The sequence below is a fragment of the Tasmannia lanceolata genome, unplaced genomic scaffold (assembly GCF_043159265.1).
Source record: "Tasmannia lanceolata isolate RefF3 unplaced genomic scaffold, GAP_Taslan_0.1 ptg000002l, whole genome shotgun sequence".
Classification (NCBI taxonomy): domain Eukaryota; kingdom Viridiplantae; phylum Streptophyta; class Magnoliopsida; order Canellales; family Winteraceae; genus Tasmannia; species Tasmannia lanceolata.
In genome coordinates, this window is record NW_027518679.1 from 25,470,001 (window position 1) to 25,491,942 (window position 21,942).

General features: G+C 37.9%; 3 protein-coding genes across 3 annotated transcripts in view; 1 reads left to right on the forward strand and 2 right to left on the reverse strand.

Moving 5' to 3' along the window:
- The window catches only part of LOC143883130 (uncharacterized), a 23,132-nt gene extending 20,568 nt beyond the window's left edge, over positions 1-2,564 (forward strand). The window contains exons 4-5 of the mRNA XM_077386489.1: positions 1-98; positions 2,095-2,564. The exon at positions 1-98 is cut by the window's left edge and continues 572 nt beyond it. Of these exons, the coding sequence (XP_077242604.1) occupies positions 1-98; positions 2,095-2,186 (190 nt within the window). The 3' untranslated portion in view covers positions 2,187-2,564. The remainder of the gene's footprint in view (positions 99-2,094) is intronic.
- A 3,126-nt stretch (positions 2,565-5,690) lies between these two features.
- Positions 5,691-7,557, reverse strand: LOC143883138 (Tetratricopeptide repeat (TPR)-like superfamily protein). The gene has a single exon (XM_077386495.1). The coding sequence runs from the start codon at positions 7,488-7,490 to the stop codon at positions 6,093-6,095; it is 1,398 nt and encodes a 465-aa protein (XP_077242610.1). The 5' UTR covers positions 7,491-7,557; the 3' UTR covers positions 5,691-6,092.
- Positions 7,558-16,849: 9,292 nt separating this feature from the next.
- LOC143883143 (uncharacterized) lies at positions 16,850-18,795 on the reverse strand. Its single transcript, XM_077386499.1, has one exon. It carries the CDS (start codon positions 18,733-18,735, stop codon positions 16,897-16,899), a length of 1,839 nt encoding a protein of 612 aa, XP_077242614.1. The 5' UTR covers positions 18,736-18,795; the 3' UTR covers positions 16,850-16,896.
- Positions 18,796-21,942: the final 3,147 nt, after the last annotated feature.

Genomic DNA, 21,942 nt, shown 5'->3' on the forward strand with positions numbered 1-21,942 from the left:
AGCTGTGTATTTTAAACGAGTCGAACCTCCAAGCAAGAGCATATCACCTGTAAAGCCTCCTGAAGGAATGCTCTCAGTTTCACCGTCACCATATCCATGTGAGTTTTCTCCTCATGATCTTCATTTAAAGCATATCTTATAAGTTTCTAGTTTCAGACCTTTAGCTTTGGGTTAATGCAATTTGGTTGTTTGAAGCATTTGGTTTGAATATGAATATAATTTATTCCATTCTCTATATCTTGATTGGTCAAATTGAAGCTTATGTTCTCTTGGATTGGGTCCGGAAGGCAGATATGTTTGTTTAGAAACTTATCATTTTGACAGGCTAGATTGTCTTTGTTGTTGTAATCATTGTAGGCATTAGGTATTTACTATTTTGGTTAGGCAAGCTATAGTTTCAGCATATACAAACTTTCCAATATCCAGGTCTAGTGACGCATTGCCAAAGAATGTTGCATGATTATCAGTTAAATGTTATGTGTTTGATCTTGTGAAACTGGGTTGATATATCATTTTTTTTTTTAATGATTGGGTTGATATATCATATATATCGGTGTCTACTGTCTCTTCTTTTTCCTCTACTAGGATAAACCCCCAAACTTGTCATTGCTTCTCACCATTGTACAAAATTTGGACATGGGAAACTTTTGGTAAAGAAAAGATTCATAAATTCAGTAATTATTTTGACACAATTCAGGAAAAATAAAATTAAGAAAGAAGAGAAAAATCCAAGACAAAATAATCATTTCAGAACCACCAAGAGTACAAGGAGAACCAAATAATACAAGCTTCTATGTCAATGAGATCATGCAAATAATTTTCCACATATTTGCAAGATCAGATCACAAAATGGAACTCAAAATTAAGCAGGAAGAGCACAAAAAAAGCCTGAATTTCTCACAGAAAATGGTGAATGGATTAAAATATAATTGGAAAAATTATGAAAAATCCAAAACCACTTCCATAACCGAGAAAGCTCAACATTCCAAACTTAACTCTGAACGAGATCATGGTTCACCAAATGAGAATAAAGAAAAATAATTATTACACAATCAACAATCCATTGCCTGTTCCTTTTTGTCTCTGTATGCTGACCATCTCGGTCTTCCTCTTTTGCAATAAGATCAGCTATCATTCAAAAAAAAGAAGAAGAATCCATTGCCTACCAATGGAGGGAAATGAATGACCAAATCACATATAGACACTGTTGTAACCAGTAGCCAACAATCAAACACTACCAGGATAAATAAAAAAATAAAACAACCAAGATCATGCTATGTTTTACAGAGGAAGATAAAATTCTAAAAGATAAAATTCTCTAAATTGTGAGTATTCACTAAATTACAGATCATGCTATGTTTTCAAATCTAAAAGATAAAATTCTCAAGAAACCAATAATTTAAGCTTTAACCCCAAAAATGGGTCGGCAAAAAAATGTAGGAGTAATGATCCACACGAAAGCATGGATTTTCAACTCACTAAATCCGGATGGGATTGGTTTGCTGATTGACAACTTGCAAACTGCTTCGCCTCCTATTCTATGGTCTAAGTTTGTTTAATTTCTGTTTGATTAAGCTTAAAAGTATCCAGTGTTAAAACTTAGAAGAGTATATAACTATACGGGGAATGCTAGTTGCAGATTCACCTCAAACATGCATACGCATGGTAATCAGTTGATGTTTTGAATGTTTTCATCCCAAAAAAGTAGCTCTACAACATGTATGTGTGTTTAGGACTTTAGGGTGCATCCTCTGCATTTGGCATTCCTTTAAGAATAAAAAAAGGGCGGCCCAGTGCACGAGGTTCCTGCCATTGTGGGGTCTGGGGAGGGCTAGGTGTACGCAGCCTTACCCCTGCTTTGCAGAGAGGCTGTTTCCGTGACTCAAACTCGTGACCACAATGGAGCAACCTTACTGTTGGCATTCCTTTGAGTATATATATATATTTAAGAGGCTTCAATGATGTTGTTTTTCTTAGCAAGTTATTCACAAAAATTGGGAAAAAATCAACCTGAAAATTTAGTAAATTTTTTTTTTGAGGAAGCCCCTATTTTCGTAAACTGTGCTTCTGACATTTGAATTTGCTGCTGTGCAGCTTCTGTTGCAGGTCTTCCTACTGTTCAATGGTTCCATTGGGTTCAATGGGTATTTGTACTGCTGCTATCTATGTTCTTGCATTTAGGATAGAGAAGAAATATCGAAGCTCTTTTCTTGGTAAATGGCCACTCTGATTCTTTTACAAGGGGCTCTTGGGTTTCCAACAAGAATGCGAAAGATCGAAGCTCTGCACGTGGAAGTAATATGAACGGAGCGGCCTCACATTCGGGTAGTATTTTTGTGCGTGTAAATATGAATATAATGCGATCTCAGCTGATGTGTTTCAGGTCAAAGCCACATCGGTGGCAGGCCCTTGTTTAACACATAACCGTTGCTGTTTTGCTGTGTAAGACTTATTTGCAGAAATTTAAGAGAAATGAGCACCACCCCAAACAGAGGGGCGAGCGTTGTTGTATGTTATTCGTAAAAGGCCTGTCTTATTGGAATTTCTCAGCTGCATTTGCAACAGTGATTTCTCAGGTTCCTTCTCTTCTTCTCACTCCTTTTTTGGGCTGAAAAGTTTCTAGATTTTCTGAACCAATTTATATCTTCTTATGATAAAACAGTCATGTTAAAGGAAAATATGAACATCCATTGCACTGCAACTCCTTTTTGTAGAATTTGCCAATTTGAGAAAGCTGAAGAAACAAATTAGTCTTTATTTTTCTTAATCAAAGATGAGAAATTCAAATTTTCTGTTTTTTATATGCATTTTTTATACAATGAAGACCTGCTTCTCAAATGGTTCAAAAAATGTTTTTCAATTAGAGAACCCAATTTTTTTTATTTTTTTTTTTGATATCTGAGGTGTACTGGTGTAGTATGCTTTTGTTTCTTTAGGCTTGTTTGGATTGCCGGAAAAATATTTCTTTTGGAAAATTGTTTCCTAGAAAAATTTGTTTGCTTTTACGATTTAGTGGGAAATGATATGGTTACTTTTTTTTCGTGTGTAATCAAACAATGAAAAAGCAGGAAATTCTTCGAAAAAAGTTCTTTCCATGAAAATTCATGCAATCCAAACAGAGGGCCTTAATGAAATGGCCTCTCATGGTATGAGTAATCTAGAAGTTTATGACATATTTTTACTTTTTGGAAGGCCAAGTGAGTACCCTTATTCTCTTCATTAAAACCCATCTCAGAGCTTCAGAAGGTAAAGGTTCTGAACCATTGAAAATGCAATTGAGATCTTTAAATATTTTGTTTTCACTGAATTATTTTTCCCCAAAACTTTCATCATTATCTATTTACCACACAATCTAAGGCTCACAGGACCCAGGAAATTGAGCAACATGCTTACAGGATGTTGCAAGTTTTGAGACATTTTCAAAGCTGTTACTGAAGTTATCAATTGTATTGTAGCCCTTCTCCTTATCGGCACCCAACTTCTTTCTCTTTAACAGACCCTCCTTCATTGTCCTCTGGTCGTTTCTCAATGCCTACAAAATATTCCATGGGAAAAATCACAGAACGAAATTACAGGGTCAAGCAGGGTTGAAATTTGCCCAGAAAATGATGAAAATCTTCAATTCTAGAAAGTAATTTCCATGGAAAATGAGTTTGATACACGCTGGAAAGCTCATTTTCTAGGGACAATCTTTTTCCAAGAAAATTTTTAGCCTAGTTTCTACCAAACCACCACTTAGAGCCTCCCATGCTGAAGTTTATATAGCCACACCTTGAACATCTGAACCCTATTAGTCTTTTGTCCACTCAACTTCTCTTGTATATGAACTGCACAAAGGTAGTGGTCACAATCACAACACAATATCAATGGCAATTGTTACAAAATTCTCCCAACATGTGTTAAGTTGCCAACTAATTCATAGTTTCAAAATACCCTCTTGTCATCATGGAATCCCCTGGAGTCGACTCCCTTTTACCTTGTCGCGTTCTTGTCCGAGTCTGCATTTTGCCCTACAAAGTCAATCACAAAATTCTCCTGAGTACTCAACCGCATCGTGCAGAGTCGACTGGAAGATTAGAATCTACCTAGTTGTCTCCCATTTTTTCTTTCTACCTCTTCAGTTTTACATGAAACCAAGTTTACTTTTGTGCCTGATTATCCATTGGTCATGCAACACAACTTTCAACCCATTTTCAAGTAAAATGAACTCCACTTTCAAGTTCAACATCTTCTTACAATGCAAGATGCATAACCGAAAGTACATAACTTTTAAGCAAAAGTACAAACAACATACAAAAGAAGGGTCAAATGGATAAGTATAGTATCAAATAAATATCAAGATACAAGGTCATTTCACATATACAAGTGACCAAAATATACTGAGTCTGAGGGGTTCAACCAAAAGAGGAATGCTACACTCAAAGGAGTCCTTGCAAAAACAGGGATAGAAGGGCTCTCCCATTGGTCAATATCCTTTTATGACAGTTATGATTGTAATTTTCTCAAACATCATAAATATATACTGATCAATGGGAGAGCCCTTTTACCTTTTCTTGCAAGGGCTCCTGTGGGTCTAGCATTCCTCCAACCAAAAACTATGTAATGTTATTGGAAACGAATTAGTGAAAAACTTATGCAGCGACTACTTGATGTAAATACTCATCACCATCATCTGATCATAGCCTGCCGAAGGTCTAGGCTCCTCCAAACTATGGCTCAAGCAGGTGGTGGGCCACAGATATGGTAATGATAATAATCAACGGGAGTTGATTTTTTCGCCCCCACCCACTGTAGGATAATACGCCCCACTTTTAAAGTATGCCCACAATTCACATTAAAAGGGGGAGTGTATTATCCTACAGTGGGGTGAAAAAATCATACCCGTAATCATCAAATGTATGTAGAGATTTGCCAGCGTCCATTGCAGAAGGCATTTCGCGGATGGGCTGTTGCATGTGAGAGCAGCCACACCGGCTCACTTTTCAGCCAGTTTTGTCTTCATTCATGAAGTTGCTGCTCTCACATGCAACAGCCCATCCACAAAATGCCTTTTGCGATGAACGCTAGCTAATCCCATGTATGAAAAGTAATTTGTGAAGAAATTGTGTTATATTTCTGAAATAACAGGTGAATGGCGTTTTATTTGACTTCACATCCTTCCCCGCCATATAATGAAAAAGACCAGAATGCCTTCTTCTACTCTAATTTTTTTGTTATTCATCTCCACCGCTACCAACAACCATCACTGCAACTCGGAAGAGGAGGAAGAAGAGTGAGGAGGCATGATTATGACATGCATAAGTAAAACCTTGATGCTTACAGAACTCAAAGAAATAGCTCCTACTTCCTCTCAACTTCAAGCTCATTTGCCATCCATGCAATTCATCGACAAGCCTAACAACACCAGCTCCACCATAAACAGCCCTAACTAAAAGCCCCCAAATTCCCTATCCAATCCCATCTTCGTTTTCTCTATCTACTCCAAAACAACGCTAACTAACCAACCATACCACGTTCACAAAGCCCCACAACCAGACAATTAAAAGTCTCTAAACGCAGGCCAAGATAACTATCTAACATCATGATCAAGACCCTCAATGCTCACCACCACCTCTTCGTGTCCAAATGCAAGTCTCTCACTTCCTTGAGCTTCTCCTCTTGTGCAATCATTAATCAAAACACCAAAAATCTTGTCAAAATTTCCATTTGAAACTTAAGATGAGTTTTTTAAATTTTATATATTCTCCGCTACAAATACACTGAGTGTGTTGGCATTATCAAAATGAAAAAACACTCTTAGGAAAAAATAATCACCTAAATAAGAAATGTGCTCTCAATTAAGAGGAAGCATGCTAGAAGAGCGCTCTGCTAAATAGGGAAGAGACAAGAATTTAGCTTCCGAAGCGAGCTGTCTTACGGGTAAGCTTCCGACCCAACTAGGAAGTTTCAGTAACCATGGGTTGTAATGCGAAGGCATGCATATAACATGCATGAGTGGAAGCAAACATACAAAAAATCAATTCCTACTTAACATGTAAAACCTTTTCATTACAGAAGTCAAAGAGATAGATCCACCCTTCTTCCTCTCAAAATCAAGCACAATTACTATCCATTGAAATCAATTCATCTACAAGCCCAACAACACCTCCATCTCTACCACAAACAGCCCTAACAAAACCTTTCCATCCCTCCAAATCCAATCCCATCTTCCTTTTCTCCATCTCCTCTAAAACCAAGCAAGCATCACTAACCTTACCACACTCACAAAGCCCCACAACCAAACAATTAAAAGTCTCTACACGCGGCCCATGATTACTAGCCAACATCGCGCTCAAGACCCTCAACGCTTTGTCAAACTCGCGAACCCTGCAAAACCCATCAACCATCATCCGATATGTAGCCGAATTTGGCTCGCAACCTTCAACCTGCATTTCCACCAAAACCTTATAAGCTTCATTGGCTCTACCTTCCAAACACATGTAATTTATCAAGATGTTATAAGTAACAACATCCGGCTTATACCGCCTTCTCTTCATTTCCAAAACCCAATCTCTTGCTTCCTCGATCTTCCCTCTCTTCGCGCAATCATTCATCAAAACACCAAAATTCAAAACTCGCGGCTTACATCCCCTATACTCCATATCAAACATCATCTTCCTCGCCGCATCATATTTCCCTTCCAAACACAAACCTTCCATCAAAATCGCGTAGGTGACCGCATTCGGCTTATTTCCTTTCACGATCATATCTTCAAGCAAATCCATTGCTTTACCCAACTCCCCCTTCTTACTCAAAAACCCAATTAAGACATTGTAACTAACAACCGACGGTTGAACTTTTCTCTCAAGCATTTCATCAAACACCTTACAAGCTTCCTTCCAATCACCCTTCTCACAATGCCCATTGATAATTATGTTGAAGGAAATCGAATTGGGTCGAAAACCCATCTCAGAATCTCGACGGAAAATGCCTATAGCATCCGAAAGGCGATCATTCTTAACAAGAACATTAAGAAGGAAGTTGAAGGATTGTAAGGTACGGGTGCAATTAAAAGAAGGGATTCTAAAAAAGAGTTCAATTGCTTTGTTGGGTAAATTTCCTTTGCCATAATGTTGGATTAGAGCTATGAAAAGGGTCTCTTTGCAAGGGAGATCTTCCTCTTTGATTTGATCGAGGAGTGTTTGAATGGGCTGAAAATGGCGGGAACGGGCGAGTTTGTAAATAAGAGCAGTGTAAGAAGGGTAGTCTGGTTTTAAGGATGTGTTTTGATAGTATTCATGAAAGAATTGTAAAGATAAATCAGGGTTTTGGATTTCTTTGAGCTTTGTGAGGAAAGGATGAGGGTTTTGAGGGGGTTTTCGAGCTCGATTTGACCTTTTCTGGGTACTTCTTTTCGTTGAGCGTTTGAAAGTTAAGGAGGAAAAATTCAGGGTTTGTTTGATTGAATTGAAAATAGAGATGAATTTTCTTTGCGTTTGTCCATAGATCATCTTTTTGAGAAAAAAAAAAAGGAAGGAAAAATCTTTTAAAGTTTCTGACTGGTTTTATGGAGGGGTTTTTATGGATACTGATATCGGCACTACAATGTTTTGGTAATGGACCGAACTCACCTTGTCTTTTATTGTTTAAGAAAAGCTGTCAAATGCTAGGTTATTGATATTTGCACTGCCTTGATTTGATAATTGCACTTATTCTCTTGTCTTTTATTATTTAAACAGTTGTAAAAGGTTAATACTGTTCCCAAAAAGGTCTAAGAAGCCAATTAAAAAAGAAAAGACAAGCTTGGTTTGTGCAATTATTAAAGGGAAATGAAATCATCACAGCCAGTTATTTAATAATTGCACAAATGCAGCTTGTCTTTGCACTTTTAATTGGTTTGTAAGAGCTTTTTGGGAACTGTAACAACCCTCGACAGCTCTGCAATTATCTAAACATGGTTGTGCTGATATCATTTCGCTTCTTAAAACATGGTAGTGCAAATATCCGTTGCCAAAAGCTATTACTATTCCTTAAAAGTCTTAGCATACAATTTTTTAAAAAAAGGACAATGTGAGTTCGTCCCATTATCAAAACATGGTGGTGCAAATATTGGTAATACGTGTTTGTACGTGTGTTCTTTGTAATGGGGATAATCTACACCGTCTATTATGGTGTGGGGCCTACACTGAATGGATCTCTGGGATATGACAATCACTCCAATCGGGGGCGTTAAAGGGATGGTTGAAAAATGAAATAACCAACCTTCCATATTCAACAGGGAAAATGTATGAAAAATTTTAGTCCATTGAAATCTTTATATCATAGTTTGGTGCACCAATCGAGATTAATTTGGACCATCCATCGGGTGGGCCATACCAAAAATGAGTGACAACAAACAAATCCCAACCGTTTGAAAAAATTAAGACAAGGAAAAAATTTTATAAAAGAAAAAATAAACAAAATTAGCTTCAATAGGGTTTCATACCCTGTTTGGATTGCAAGAAAAGCATTTCTGACAGAATTTTTTTTCTCTAAATATTTTTCTTTCCACAGTTGAGAGGAAAATAATTTGATTTTTGTTAATTTAGAGGGGCATCCCTATAAATAAAAATTAAATATCAACGGAACCATTAATATATTACGGATCCCGATCATAGGATCCGAAAAAACCTATCGATCGATACTAGACAACTAATAAACGCTCGTCGGAAAGTTCTGAATCCAATATTGTTATTATTTTACAGAAATATCCACCAATTTTTATAGCATGAGGTATTATTTCAAGAGTATTTTAGTAAAAAAATAAATCATGTCCAATTTTCGAGCTATTTCTATTTTCAGTATTTTGTCATTCATGTGGCTCAAATCTTGAGTCGCCCACATCTCTTCCTTCTCTAACCATTAACTTTAAGTCCCTAGTCCGCTGTGTCGCCGCCGTTGCAACCTGCCATCACCCTCTTTTTATAATTTTAACTGTGCACAATGTAAGTAGGACCTACTAGGATGTTGCGTAGATGTCTTGTATTCTAGTATTATACAGGAACTTGACGGACTAATGCGTGTGATGCAATTTTCGGATTTCCTATAAAGGGTATTTCGGTAAATTTCTTCATGTAGTGGGATTGATATATGAGCGTCATATGTTAGGGTTACAGTTTTGGAATTTTTTTTCTTTGTGTTTCTTGGCCAAGAAGAAGAGAGTTTGTAACCTTAGACCGAAATAGTGAAAAACATCCCCCGTGGATGTAGGCACAGCCGAACCACGTAAATCCTGTGTTTCTTGTGTAATTGTGTTATTGCATCGTTTCTTGATGTTTTTGCTGCACATCTTGTTTGATGACTATTCAAGAAGGTATTTCTCGATTTTTCTACATAAGACACTCCGAGGGAAAGTCAGATTTGAAATGAGTCGTGACCAAGACATGGGAAATAGGATAAGAAGAACTCTCCGTATACGATCAGGCCAATAAGGGATTTGAATGGATCATGACTGAGAGATAAGTGGATCCGTGGATCAGTTGACACTTACTAAAAAGGGTGGGAACTTTTATAAATATTTTCTTTTCCTTTGCAAAAAAGAATAAAAAAACAAAAAATCTGCTATCCAAACAGGGCCTGAGGAAGACCCTTCTGTTATGAAAGTGTTTAAACCGAATATGTATATATATATATATATATATATATATATATATATATATATATATATATATATATATAGAGAGAGAGAGAGAGAGAGAGAAAAGTGTAGCTACACATACGTGTAGCTAACTTAGCTACACCAACGGCTTAAAATACAGTGGGCCCCACATTGTTTGGGTGATGCAAACTATTCATTTGATGGGCCCTCATATAGATAGGGTGTGCCCAAAAAATCAGCTTTATAAGATCATCCCAACCCTGCGATTTGTGGAGGCAAAAATGGACGCGTAAAAACCTTCACAAATCTGTCTATTTTTGCCTCCACAGTTTGAAGGGTGGGGATGATCCTATGGGGCTGATTTTTTGGGCACGCCCTATCAATGTGAGGGTCTATCAAATGAATGGTTTGGATCACCCAAACCATGTGGGCCCACTGTATTTTAAGCCGTTGGTGTAGCTAAGTTAGCTACACGTATGTGTAGCTTCACTTAACTCATATATATATATATATATACGTTTTCTCTCTCTCTCTCTCTCTCTCTCTCTCTCTCTCTCTCTCTCTCTATATATATATATATATATATATATATATATATAGAGAGAGAGAGAGAGAGAGTATATATATATATATATATAGAGAGAGAGAGAGAGGAAAGTTTTTCTAGTCGGCCGACTAGAGAAGCTTCTCTAGTCCGCCGACCAAAAAACATAGTGGTCCCTCATTATTTGGATAATCCAAAACATTCATTTGATAGGCCTTCGCATAGATAGGGTGTGTCCAAAAAATCAGCTGCATAGGATCATCCTAACCCTTTGATTTGTGGAGGTTAAAAATGGACAGATTTGTGGAGTTTATAAGCGTCCATTTTAACCTCCATAAATCGAAGGGTTAGGATGATCCTTGGCACATGACCGTTGGGGGAAGGGACACAACCCATTTGATCACACCCTTTGACCGTTGGAGTCATGGGCCCGTTGGGCCCGAACCGAACCCAACCCAACTGAACCATTCGGCTTGATGGGCCTGCGAACCATTTGACCCACCCATCCGACCGGTCCACCTTCATCTTGATCCAACGGTACAGATCAAAGTGCGCCAATAAAGCGCCACTATGCGCCCTATAGCCCATTGCCCACGCCGCGCGCGCGCGTGTGCGTGTGCGTGTGCGAACGGTGCGTTGCACCGTCCCGCGGGTCCAACCATGGGTTCAACCCAATGTGCAATCAACAAGAGTTAGAAAAGGTAGTGCTTTATAAGCCCTTCTCTTTCTTTTCTCTCATCCGATGTGGGACTATCTTTTCAACTACACTTCTACATCCTTTTGTAAAAGCAAATATTTCCAAGAAAACATTTTCTTTTTCCCAAACGCTTTTGATAAAACACTTTCCAAAACACTAAAACATGTAATATACATGATTTGAAAATGCAAAATCACTAACAATCCCCCACCATTTTCAAAATCAAAGAAAATTTTCTCATCAGGCTTGGAAATCTTATGCATAGATGAAGGTATCTTTCGATTTGAACCTTCACTTTGTGAGGACACATCAAAGTTAACCAGAATTGCATAGTAGACGTATCTTTGAACTAGCTATTCTATTTGGTTAACCGGATACGTCTCACACACAAGATTTCACTTCTTTGGGCAATTTCAAAAAACCGACACATGTACTGGCCTTGTGTCTATATCTTGGTTTCATGAGCGCTCTAGAGACTAGCCAAGTCTCATAGGAAGCGGCACCACTCCCACACTCACATAGGTAGGCTTATCAAGAGTGCCCCTGTAACTAAAACACTCCAACTCTATGTTATAAGCCTATTAAGAGTTTAAATACTCAGCCTTCTCCTTTTAAACATTACAGGTACCAAGCACTTTACCTTGGGATGGCAAATAATACAGATTATAGTGCTTGCAATCACTCCATATGATATACTTGGACTCATTGAACTCAAGACTTGATGTTTATTCAAGTGTTGAGTTGATGTTCCATCATTGGTGACTATTGGTTAATGGCTTTAACCCCATCCCTAATGATGTTTTACACACCAGATCTCTTGCAAGAGCTTTAGTGAATGGATCGGCCAAGTTTTGGCTCGATCTCACAAAATCAATAGTTACTACTCCATTAGTAAGTAACTCTCTTATAGCACTATGTCTAAGTCCTATATGTCTGGACTTACCATTATAAACATGATTATATGCCCTTGATAGTGTGGCCTGACTATCACAATGGACATAAATCGATGGCATTGGTTTAGACCATAACGGAATTTCCAATAACAAATTCCGAAGCCATTCCGCCTCTTTACAGCATGCTGCCAGAGCTATAAACTCTGCTTCCATAGTTGAAGTTGTTATGCATGTCTGTTTCTTAGAGGCCCAGGAGACTGCTCCCCCACCAAGGGTGAAAATCCACCCACTGGTTGATAAATGGTCTATACGCTCAGTTATCCAACTAGCATCAGAGTATCCTTCTATTACAGTTGGATACCCACTATAACATAAACCATAGTCTATAGTTTTCTTTAAATATTTTAAAACTCTATAGACTGCATTCCAATGAGAAAAACTAGGATTACTGGTAAACCTACTAAGTTTACCTACAGCATATGCTATGTCTGGCCTAGTACAAGTCATAGCATACATAAGACTACCAATTACACTAGCATACCCTCGTTGAGAGATAGTCCTACCAGTATTAAGATACAACTTTATATTTGGGTCAAAAGGTGTTGAAATGGGTGAACATTCAAAATGGTTAAACTTTTAAAGAACTTTCTCAATATAATGTGATTGTGTTAGAATAAGACCATTGTCCTGTCTTATGATTCTAATACCCAAAATCACATCAGCTTCACCCATATCTTTCATATCAAAGTTTTGAGAAAGATATGATTTAGTACTTTGAATGCTTTCAATATCGGTACTAAAAATTAACATGTCATCAACATATAAACAAATAACAACACCTTTGCCACCCTTAAATTTATTGTATATACATTTATCTGACTCATGTATCTTATAACCATTTGACACTAAGACTTTATCAAATCTTTCATGCCATTGTTTAGGGGCTTGCTTAAGCCCATACAAAGATTTGATAAGCTTACATACTTTATGCTCTTGGCCTGGCAGAATAAATCCCTCAGGTTGTTCCATATACACTTCTTCATCAAGTTCACCATTTAAGAATGCGGTTTTAACATCCATCTGGTGAATGTGAAGTTTGTATATGGAAGCAAGGGCAATCAACACTCTAATGGTAGAAATCCTAGCAACAGGTGCATATGTGTCAAAGTAATCAATACCGGGTTTTTGAGTAAACCCTTTGGCAACTAACCTTGCCTTAAACTTTTCTATGGTCCCATCTACTTTGATCTTCTTCTTGAAGATCCATTTACATCCTATAGGTTTAGACCCAGGTGGAAGATCAACCAAAATCCAAGTTTTATTACCCATGATAGAATCCATTTCGTCATTAATTGCTTCTTTCCAAAAAGCAACATCTTGTGACTTTATGGCTTCTCCATAGGTTTGAGGGTCACTTTCTATGCTTAAGTTTAACAAGACAGAACCTTGGAGTTTTTCCCTTGTCCCTTCTACCAGGTAGGTTACAAAGTCAGGGCCAAAACTCCTATCCCTTCTATCTCTTGAACTTCTTCTTATTTTACTAGGTTGTACACTAGGTTCACCAACTTCTGTTTGTGATTCTAAAGGATGATCTACAGAAGTTGTAGGTTCAATTTCTTTAGGAATTGAAGTGAACCTATTTTCATAGAAAAAGGCATCTCTAGATTCAATTATGGTATTTACATCTATGAAATCATTAGGTTCTATAACTAAGAACCTATAGGCCTTACTGTGACTAGCATATCCCAAAAAGATACACTCGATACCCTTTTCACCTAATTTTCTTAACTTAGGTTTAGGGACTTTAACTATAGATCTACAACCCCAAACTTTAAGGTAACTTAAGTTTGGTTTCCTTTTCTTCCACAATTCATAAGGGGTTATATTAGATTTCTTACTTGGTACCCTATTCAAAATGTGACAAGCTGTAAGTAAGGCTTCACCCCAAAAAAATTTATTTAAACCAGAATTAACAAGCATAGCATTAATCATTTCAGTAAGTGTCCTATTCTTCCTTTCTGCTACACCATTTTGTTGTGGTGTATAAGGGGCAGAAGTTTCATGGACTATGCCTACTGATTCACAGAAATGAGGAAAGTGATATTCACCACCTCTATCTGATCTGAGACATTTAATGCTTGTTATACATTGGTTTTCTACTTCAGTTTTGTAAATCTTAAATTTTTCTAAAACCTCATCTTTATGACTAAGTAGATAAACATAACAGTACTTAGAATAATCATCAATAAATGTAACAAAGTACTTTTTACCTCCCTTTGTGGGAATACTATGTATGTCACATACATCACTATGAATTAAATCTAACAAGTTAGAAGTTCTATCTACTTTAGGAAATGACTTAGTGATTATCTTGGTTTGCATGCATGTTTTACATCTATCTACTAAGTCATTTTCATATTTAGGAATTAAGGTTAACTTAACCATATCATTCATTTTCCTAGTATTTACATGTCCTAAACGATTATGCCATAAAGATAAAGAAGAATCCAAAACATAAGCAAAGACATTCACTTTATTGATATTAAGTTTGAACATCCCTTCATACATATATCCCTTCCCAACAAAAGTACCCCCCTTAGAAAGAATGAACTTGTCAGATTCAAATACAAGTTTGAAGCCATTCTTGTTGAGAATGCTTCCAGACACTAAGTTCTTTCTAACTTCTGGTACATGGTAGACACCGGTTAGAGTGAGTCGCTTGCCGGATGTGAACTCAAGTTCCACCTTGCCCTTCCCTTTGACTTCTGCTGTCGACGAATTTCCCATGTATAACACGCTTCCATCTTCAACTGTTTCATAAGTTGAAAACAGGTTCCTGTCTTTACAGACATGCATCGTCGCACCAGAGTCAATCCACCAATCATTGCCATCTTCAAGCATATTTGCCTCTGAAATCATGGCGACAAACTTTTCTTTGTCTGTTGGTGCACCCGACTTCTTATCCTTAAGAAGTCGGCACTCACTCTTGTAATGGCCTGGTTTGCCACAGTTGAAACAAGCACCCTTTCTTTTCTTATTCTTATTAGTATTCTTTTCAGGGTGTTTGTTTCTCTTCCAATTGCCTTTTCTTTGTTGGTTCGAATTCTTGACATTTTCCACCAAATGGATCTTAGAGGATACAGTTTCATTTTCTTTCTTGTCTCTGATTCTTGACTCTTCCTCAATCCTGAGGCATTGAGCCAAGTCTTCAATAGACATTTCCTCTTTCTTGTGTTTTAGACTTTTTCTAAAGTCTTTCCAATTTGGTGGAAGTTTGTCAATAATTGACGGGACAATGAAGGAATCATCAAGAAGGATGCCTTGCAAATGAATTTGATTAATTACATGTTGTATTTCATGTAATTGATCAATAACAGACTTATCATCTACCATTTTAAAATTTAAAAATTGACTCACAGTGAATTTCTTGCTACTGGCATCTTCCGTCAAGTATTTGGCTTCAAGTGCATTCCAGATTTCACTTGCTGATCCCATGCCTTGATATATGTCAAATAGTGTATCTGACATAGCATTTAGGATGTGCCCTTTGCAAATGTAGTCATCATGTTCCCACTTCATCCTTGCACGAGCCTCCGCCAAAGTTTCATTTTCATTTGCTGACGGCTTTAGAGTAGTGAGAACATGGACCACTTTGAGTGATGTCAAAATGAAGTGCAACTTCTTCTGCCAGCGCTTGAAATTTCCTTTGTCGAAACGTTCGAGTTTGACAAAGTCTTGGGTCATTTGACGAACTGAATAAAGTGCCATTGAAACAACAGTAGAAAAATCTTGTCTTAAGATTGTTGGAAAATTTGTTGAGGGTACTGTTGATGATAGAAAACAGAAACTTGTTGCTTCAAGGCGTGATATCACTTTCCTTAAGACAAGATTCGCCCTCACTAGTAGTGTGCAAAGGGGATCCGCGAATTGCCTCCAAGATACAATGAAGCCTAGTAGGGAAGCCCTACTAATGTTTGATGACGCGTAGCACTAGCGGAATCAAACCCGAAATGCCCTTCCGAAATCTCAAGCCTTAGAGAAATCTCTAGATTCTGTTTCTGCAGAAAAACAGTATCTAGAACAGTAAACAAAAGAAAAACAGTATGTAGAAATACTTGGGGATTTTTGTAGGAGTGTAGAAGAGAGTGTAAAATCAGTCAGAATTGCCAATTCGATTTCTATTTGAAATGACTGAAGTTTGCACATTTTTATAGACCATCTGGTGTCTTTTCAGTGTGAAAAACACCTCTACAGGGCACCTTTCCAGAATGTTTGAAATCTGACCGTTAGATCACACCCATTGATATTGAATGGTCCTGATTGATTCTAGAGGTGACTGTTGGTTTCAGTAATACCTCTCTCCAACCCAGTCATCGTTAGATCAACCATCTATGGTGTGGATCGCACCCCCTTGGCACATGACCGTTGGGGGAAGGGACACAACCCATTTGATCACATCCTTTGACCGTTGGAGTCATGGGCCCGTTGGGCCCGAACCGAACCCAACCCAACTGGGGCTTGATGGGCCTGCGAACCATTTGACCCACCCATCCGACCGGTCCACCTTCATCTTGATCCAACGGTGCAGATCAAATCTGGAAAAATTAAAGTGCAAAGTGCGCCAATAAAGCGCCACTATGCGCCCTATAGCCCATTGCCCATTGCCCACGCCGCGTGCGCGTGTGCGTGTGCGTGTGCGAACGATGCGTTGCACCGTCCCGCGGGTCCAACCATGGGTTCAACCCAATGTGCAATCAACAAGAGTTAGAAAAGGTAGTGCTTTATAAGCCCTTCGCTTTCTTTTCTCTCATCCGATGTGGGACTATCTTTTCAACTACACTTCTACATCCTTTTGTAAAAGCAAATATTTCCAAGAAAACATTTTCTTTTTCCCAAACGCTTTTGATAAAACATTTTCCAAAACACTAAAACATAATATACATGATTTGAAAATGCAAAATCACTAACACCATATAATTTCTCCTTTGAGAATTGTAATAACCTATGACAGTTGGTTAAATAACAAAAGAAAATCTCTTAAAAACTTGAGAAAAAAAGACATTTTGCGAACCAATATCTAGAGCCCATCACTCAAGACTCAAGAACAACACGAGAATTACGTTGTGTTCCCATCCATGAAAATTAGTTACAGATGCTTACAAGGAGGAAGAGGTGTCCCACACAGTCCCGCATTGTCTCGGAAAGCGGCAGCAGGAAACGTGCCGTTATGACTCGGAATAGGCCCACTCAGCCGATTCTCCGACACATCGAATTCCACCAACCATGGCAGACTCAGTAACCCCTCCGGTACACTCCCGCTCAACTCGTTCTGTGACAGCACTAACCTCCTCAGATTCTTCTCCTTCTCCAACGATTCCGGAATCGCACCCTTAATCCGATTCCTGGACAATATCAAGGTCTCAATCGACTCCATCGCGACTCGGTCTCCGATTCCCTCCTCGATCGCGCCCACAAACAGGTTGTTAGACAGATCGATGAAATTGAAATAACCCAATGGTTGTTGAATTCTTTTGGAGAAGATGTTATTCAAACTTCCTGAAAGCTTGTTGGAATGTAGGTCAAGGTTTGTTAGGAGGGAAAGGTTTGTCATCTCTGTGGGAATTGTGGAATAAAAGCCGTTGTTGGATAAGTTGGGGAAATTGAGATTGCTCATGTTTCCAATCCAAGTTGGTAATTTCCCACTCAGTCGGTTACTAGAGAGATCCAGATACGAAATCTGGGTAGAAGATAGCCACGCCGGAAGTTGGCCGGAGATCCCAGTTCCAGCGAGCATGAGTTTGAAAATGCTAGTTCCGGCGAGCCAGTTCGGAATACTGACCAGACCTAGAGTGTTGAAAGACAGATCTAGGGTTTGGAGCACTGGTAATTTCCCTAGTTGAAGTGGAATGGGTCCGGATAGAAAGTTTCTGGACATGTCTAAAAACTGGAGATTTTTTAAATTTCCCAAACTCGACGGAATTCTACCGGTAAAACGGTTGTTGGAGAAATAGATTTCGGTCAGTGTGACGAGATCACCGATGGATTCTGGGAGATTTCCGGTCAGCTTGTTGTTCTCTAAAATAAGTCTTCTGATACTAGGGAGTTTTCCTATTGAAGAGGGTAAACTTCCGGTTAGCATATTCTCCGACATACGGCAGAATTCGAGCGATATGAGACCCGAAATAGAAAAAGGAATGCTTCCAGTTAGTTGGTTTTGATTGAGATACAAAACTATTAGATTGAAGAGCCCGCCGATCGAAGGAGGAATTGTCCCTGTGATTTGATTTTCCGACAAGTCAAGATATTTGATTTGTTTGAGATTACCAATTGTGGGTGGGATGCTACGAGAGATATTATTGCCGCAGAGGTCTAGCTTAGTGAGTAATACCAATTCGCTGATTGTTGACGGAATTCCACCTAAGAGTTCATTGATGGAGAGACCCAGCTCAGTGAGCGATGTGAGAGATTTCAGAATAGAAGAGGGTATGAATCCGGATAGATGATTTGAACCCAGATAGAGTTTTTTTAGATGGTAGAGATTTTTGAATGTGGAGGGGATGGGGCCAGAGAGATTGTTGGTGTCGAGGAAGAGATAGGTGAGGTGAGAAAGTTGGCCGAGTTCTAGGGGTATTGATCCTGGGAGGTTTTTGAGGTTGCTGAGATCGAGAAGTTGAAGGGAGGAGAGGTTGGAGAGGGAGGGTGAGAGTTTACCGGACATGAAAGTGTCCATAATGAAATCGGGGCGGGAGAGATTGACAACTCTTCCGGCGGAGTCGCAGGCTATGCCGTCCCATGAATTGCAACAGTCTGTGGATGGAAGCGATGAGTTTAGGAGGTTTGAAGGGTCTTCAGTGATTTGGGATTTGAATTCGAGAAGGGATGATTGGTCGACTGGGTGGCAGGAGTGTGAAGAATGGGAGAAGAAGCAGAGGTAGAAGAAAATGGTGAGCAAGAGAGATAGTTCCATTTTATTGGAAAACACCATTGAAGCAAAGAGAGATTGTCTTGTAGATAAATATGAAAGTGTATACCTATGTCCGGCCAAAAATCTCCCCCATGCCCCATCCTTTTTGGCTGTTTCGATGACTTCACATTTTTCTAGTGGGATTTTAGCGGGAATATGAGTCTTCTTAGTCAATATTCGCCAATTGCGGGCTCTCTCTCCTTGGCTCCTTTTTTCTACCAGCCGAAAATCAGGATACAGTCTTATTACCAAACTAGTTGCAGGAAACAAAGAAAAACAAAGACTCAAATGAAGCAAGCTATCGCAGATTCATAGATAATGAAAGTTAATTTTAAAAAAGGGAAAAAAAGCTAATAATACATGAAAAATAGAGCGAGGTGGTGGTGAAAGCTCAAAAGCTCTAAACATTTGTCAATCAAACATAATACTGCATTAAAAAATAATAATTGCATTAATCCTTGAAAGACATCCTCTAAAGAAAGTAATATGGAATACACCGCATAGCCTAAAGATAAAAGAAAATTATAAATACATGAACATTGATAAAGAAGGGCTAACACAACAAAGTTTTTCCCTGAAGTTGTTGGTTATAAAAAGACTTAGAGAAAGACATGTGGCAATGGAACTGCATGCCTGGCCAAACAGTCATTGAAGACTATTTTAAAGTCGTAAGTTGGATGAAGGCAAGTATCTTGCAGGTTTGGGTTCTCAATAACATTATCCTGAACAGAACATCCACTAAATCTAGACGAATCGACAAATTTATGCTGGTTTGAGCAAGGTTTGATGAAAGAACACAAATCACAGATCTAATAGCATAAATGAAGAAGTTTTCAATTATACAATATTGTTCACAATTATTTCTACACTTGTGTTTGTTAGCTAGCTAAGTAGCTAACCTCAAAAAATAACAACCGTGTCAAAACTGCAAAATGAAGATGTATTCCAGAGAAGTAATATCATAGGAGAAAAAAAGATGGAAATTTAAGAAGGTGATATGGAAGTAGTGAAGGATTATTCACTTACAGATGGCATTTAACCTCTACTGCCTTCAATTAGTATATGCATGGTTGCCAAAACAATAAGAGAAAAATGTAAGTTATTGGGCAGACTGAAAGAAATTTAAGAACATCTAATTTATGTTTTACAAATGAAAAACATAAACCCCAAAAAACAGATACGCCCCAACCTCTTCATTCCTCAGAAATGATTCAAGAGAAAAGGCAGTAGCAGCTCCAAGAATGTCTTTGTAGAGCATCCATGGAAGAAAGAACGTTGAAGCCTTTTAAATAAAAACCCAACCAAAAATTCGGACTCATGTGACAGTACTATCTCTGAAAGCACTGGAAAAAAAAAATTTGAGAAGCAGGGAAAATATCAGAGACAGAGAGAGAGAGAGATATGTAAAATCAAGAGCGTTAGGATTTGGACATCACATGAGTAATACAACAGACTGCAAAATTTAATGGTTTAACTTTTCTTGGGTGAAGACTAAAATAGTCTTTTAAGATAAAACATAGGATCAGGTGATGAAGGTGCACTCACTTTTACTTGGCTTTATTTATTATTATTCCAGTTCAGATCAACAGATCAGATCTTGTACATGATGTAGAAGTAGTTCCCATAAGTATAGTTTAAAAGTGAAGGTGCAAAACCTTCGTTTCCGTGTCTCTTAAGGAATGATAGAATGAAGGGTGCACTTGCAAAAGCAAGTTTCAAGTGCGCCCCCATTGGTCAGTTTCATCAAAGTCAAAAGGGAATTTTGCTAATTAGTCCCTATATTAGCTGAAGAGTCCTAACTTCTAGAAAGTATTTGCTAAAAGGTCCTTAAAACTCACGAACTTCATTTTCCTCCGTTAAAAATTTTTAAATGGCAAATTTACCCCCCACCCCCAACCCATTTAATCTGTTTTAGCGTTTTTTGATATCCCTTCCAATAATTTCAGAAAAAAAAAAAAAACTTGGAAATAAGCAACAATATTATCTCTTCCAATCTTAACTTTTCCTTTGAAATTCTCCCTTCTTCTTCTACTAAAATTAGAAGCCATACCCTAGTTCTTATTCCCAAAACAAAAGTTCGGAAAGGAAAAAAATCTAAAATTTCTTATTTCTTACGCATAAAAAAAGATAAGGTAAACCAACCCTATTCAATTTTTCAGTTAGGGACCTTTTGTTTATGATGTTATCCCTCTAAATTAATCAAACATAATTCCTCAACAAAAAAAATTTCCATAGAAATAATTTTCCATCAGAGATATTTTCTTGCAATCCAACCAATATAGGAATTTCTTAGAAAAGTTAGAAACGAAAAATATTCCTAAAATTTTTTACTTTATTTATCTATGAAGAAAAGATAACTCAGACCGACCCTATTTAATTTATTATAGAGGGATTTTCAATTTATTTAATTCCTAATATGATTTTTTTTTGTTGAAGGTTTTTTACGAGAATATTGGAAGAGATAATATTGATGCTTATTTCCTAGTTTTTTTTCAAAAATATTGGAAGGGAAATAAAAAAACACTAAAACTGATTAAATTGGTTGGGAGGTAAATTTGCCATTTTAAATTTTTTTAACGGAGAAAATTGAAGTTCGTGAGTTTTAAGGACCTTTTTAGCAAATATTTTCTAAAAGTATGATTGTTCAGCCAATATGCTTTTCTTAGGAACTAATAACCAATTATTTTGCCATGTAGGGACTAATCAGCAAAAATCCCTAGTTTCAGATATAACCGTGGTATGGTACTTTCATCGTATCAACTTTAAATCTTAATTTCTTGTGCCATCTTAAATGGAATTTGACCAATAGGGGCGCCCTTTGCCCCTTTATTTGCAAAGGGGCCTGTGAATCTAGCATTCCTCAAACAATCATTTTACACATACTTCAAGGTTTCTGCACTTTTAAGGTGCATTGGAAAAGAAATTTTACAGATGTAAAAGTCGTCTGAAAGTATGTGTAAAGTGAGGGATTTGCTAGTGTCCATCGCAGAAGGCATTTCGCGGATGGTCCGTTGCATGTGAACACAGCTACCTCATGAATGAAGACAAAATCTGCTGAAAAGTGAGCCTGTGTGGCTGCTCTCACATGCAACAGACCATCCACGAAATGCCTCCTGCGATGGACGCTAGCAAATCCCATAAAATGACTGTAAAATTTCTTTTTCAATGCACCTGGGAGACAACCCGGGCTTGTTGAATCAAGAACCCATAAAATAAAAGCAAGTAAAA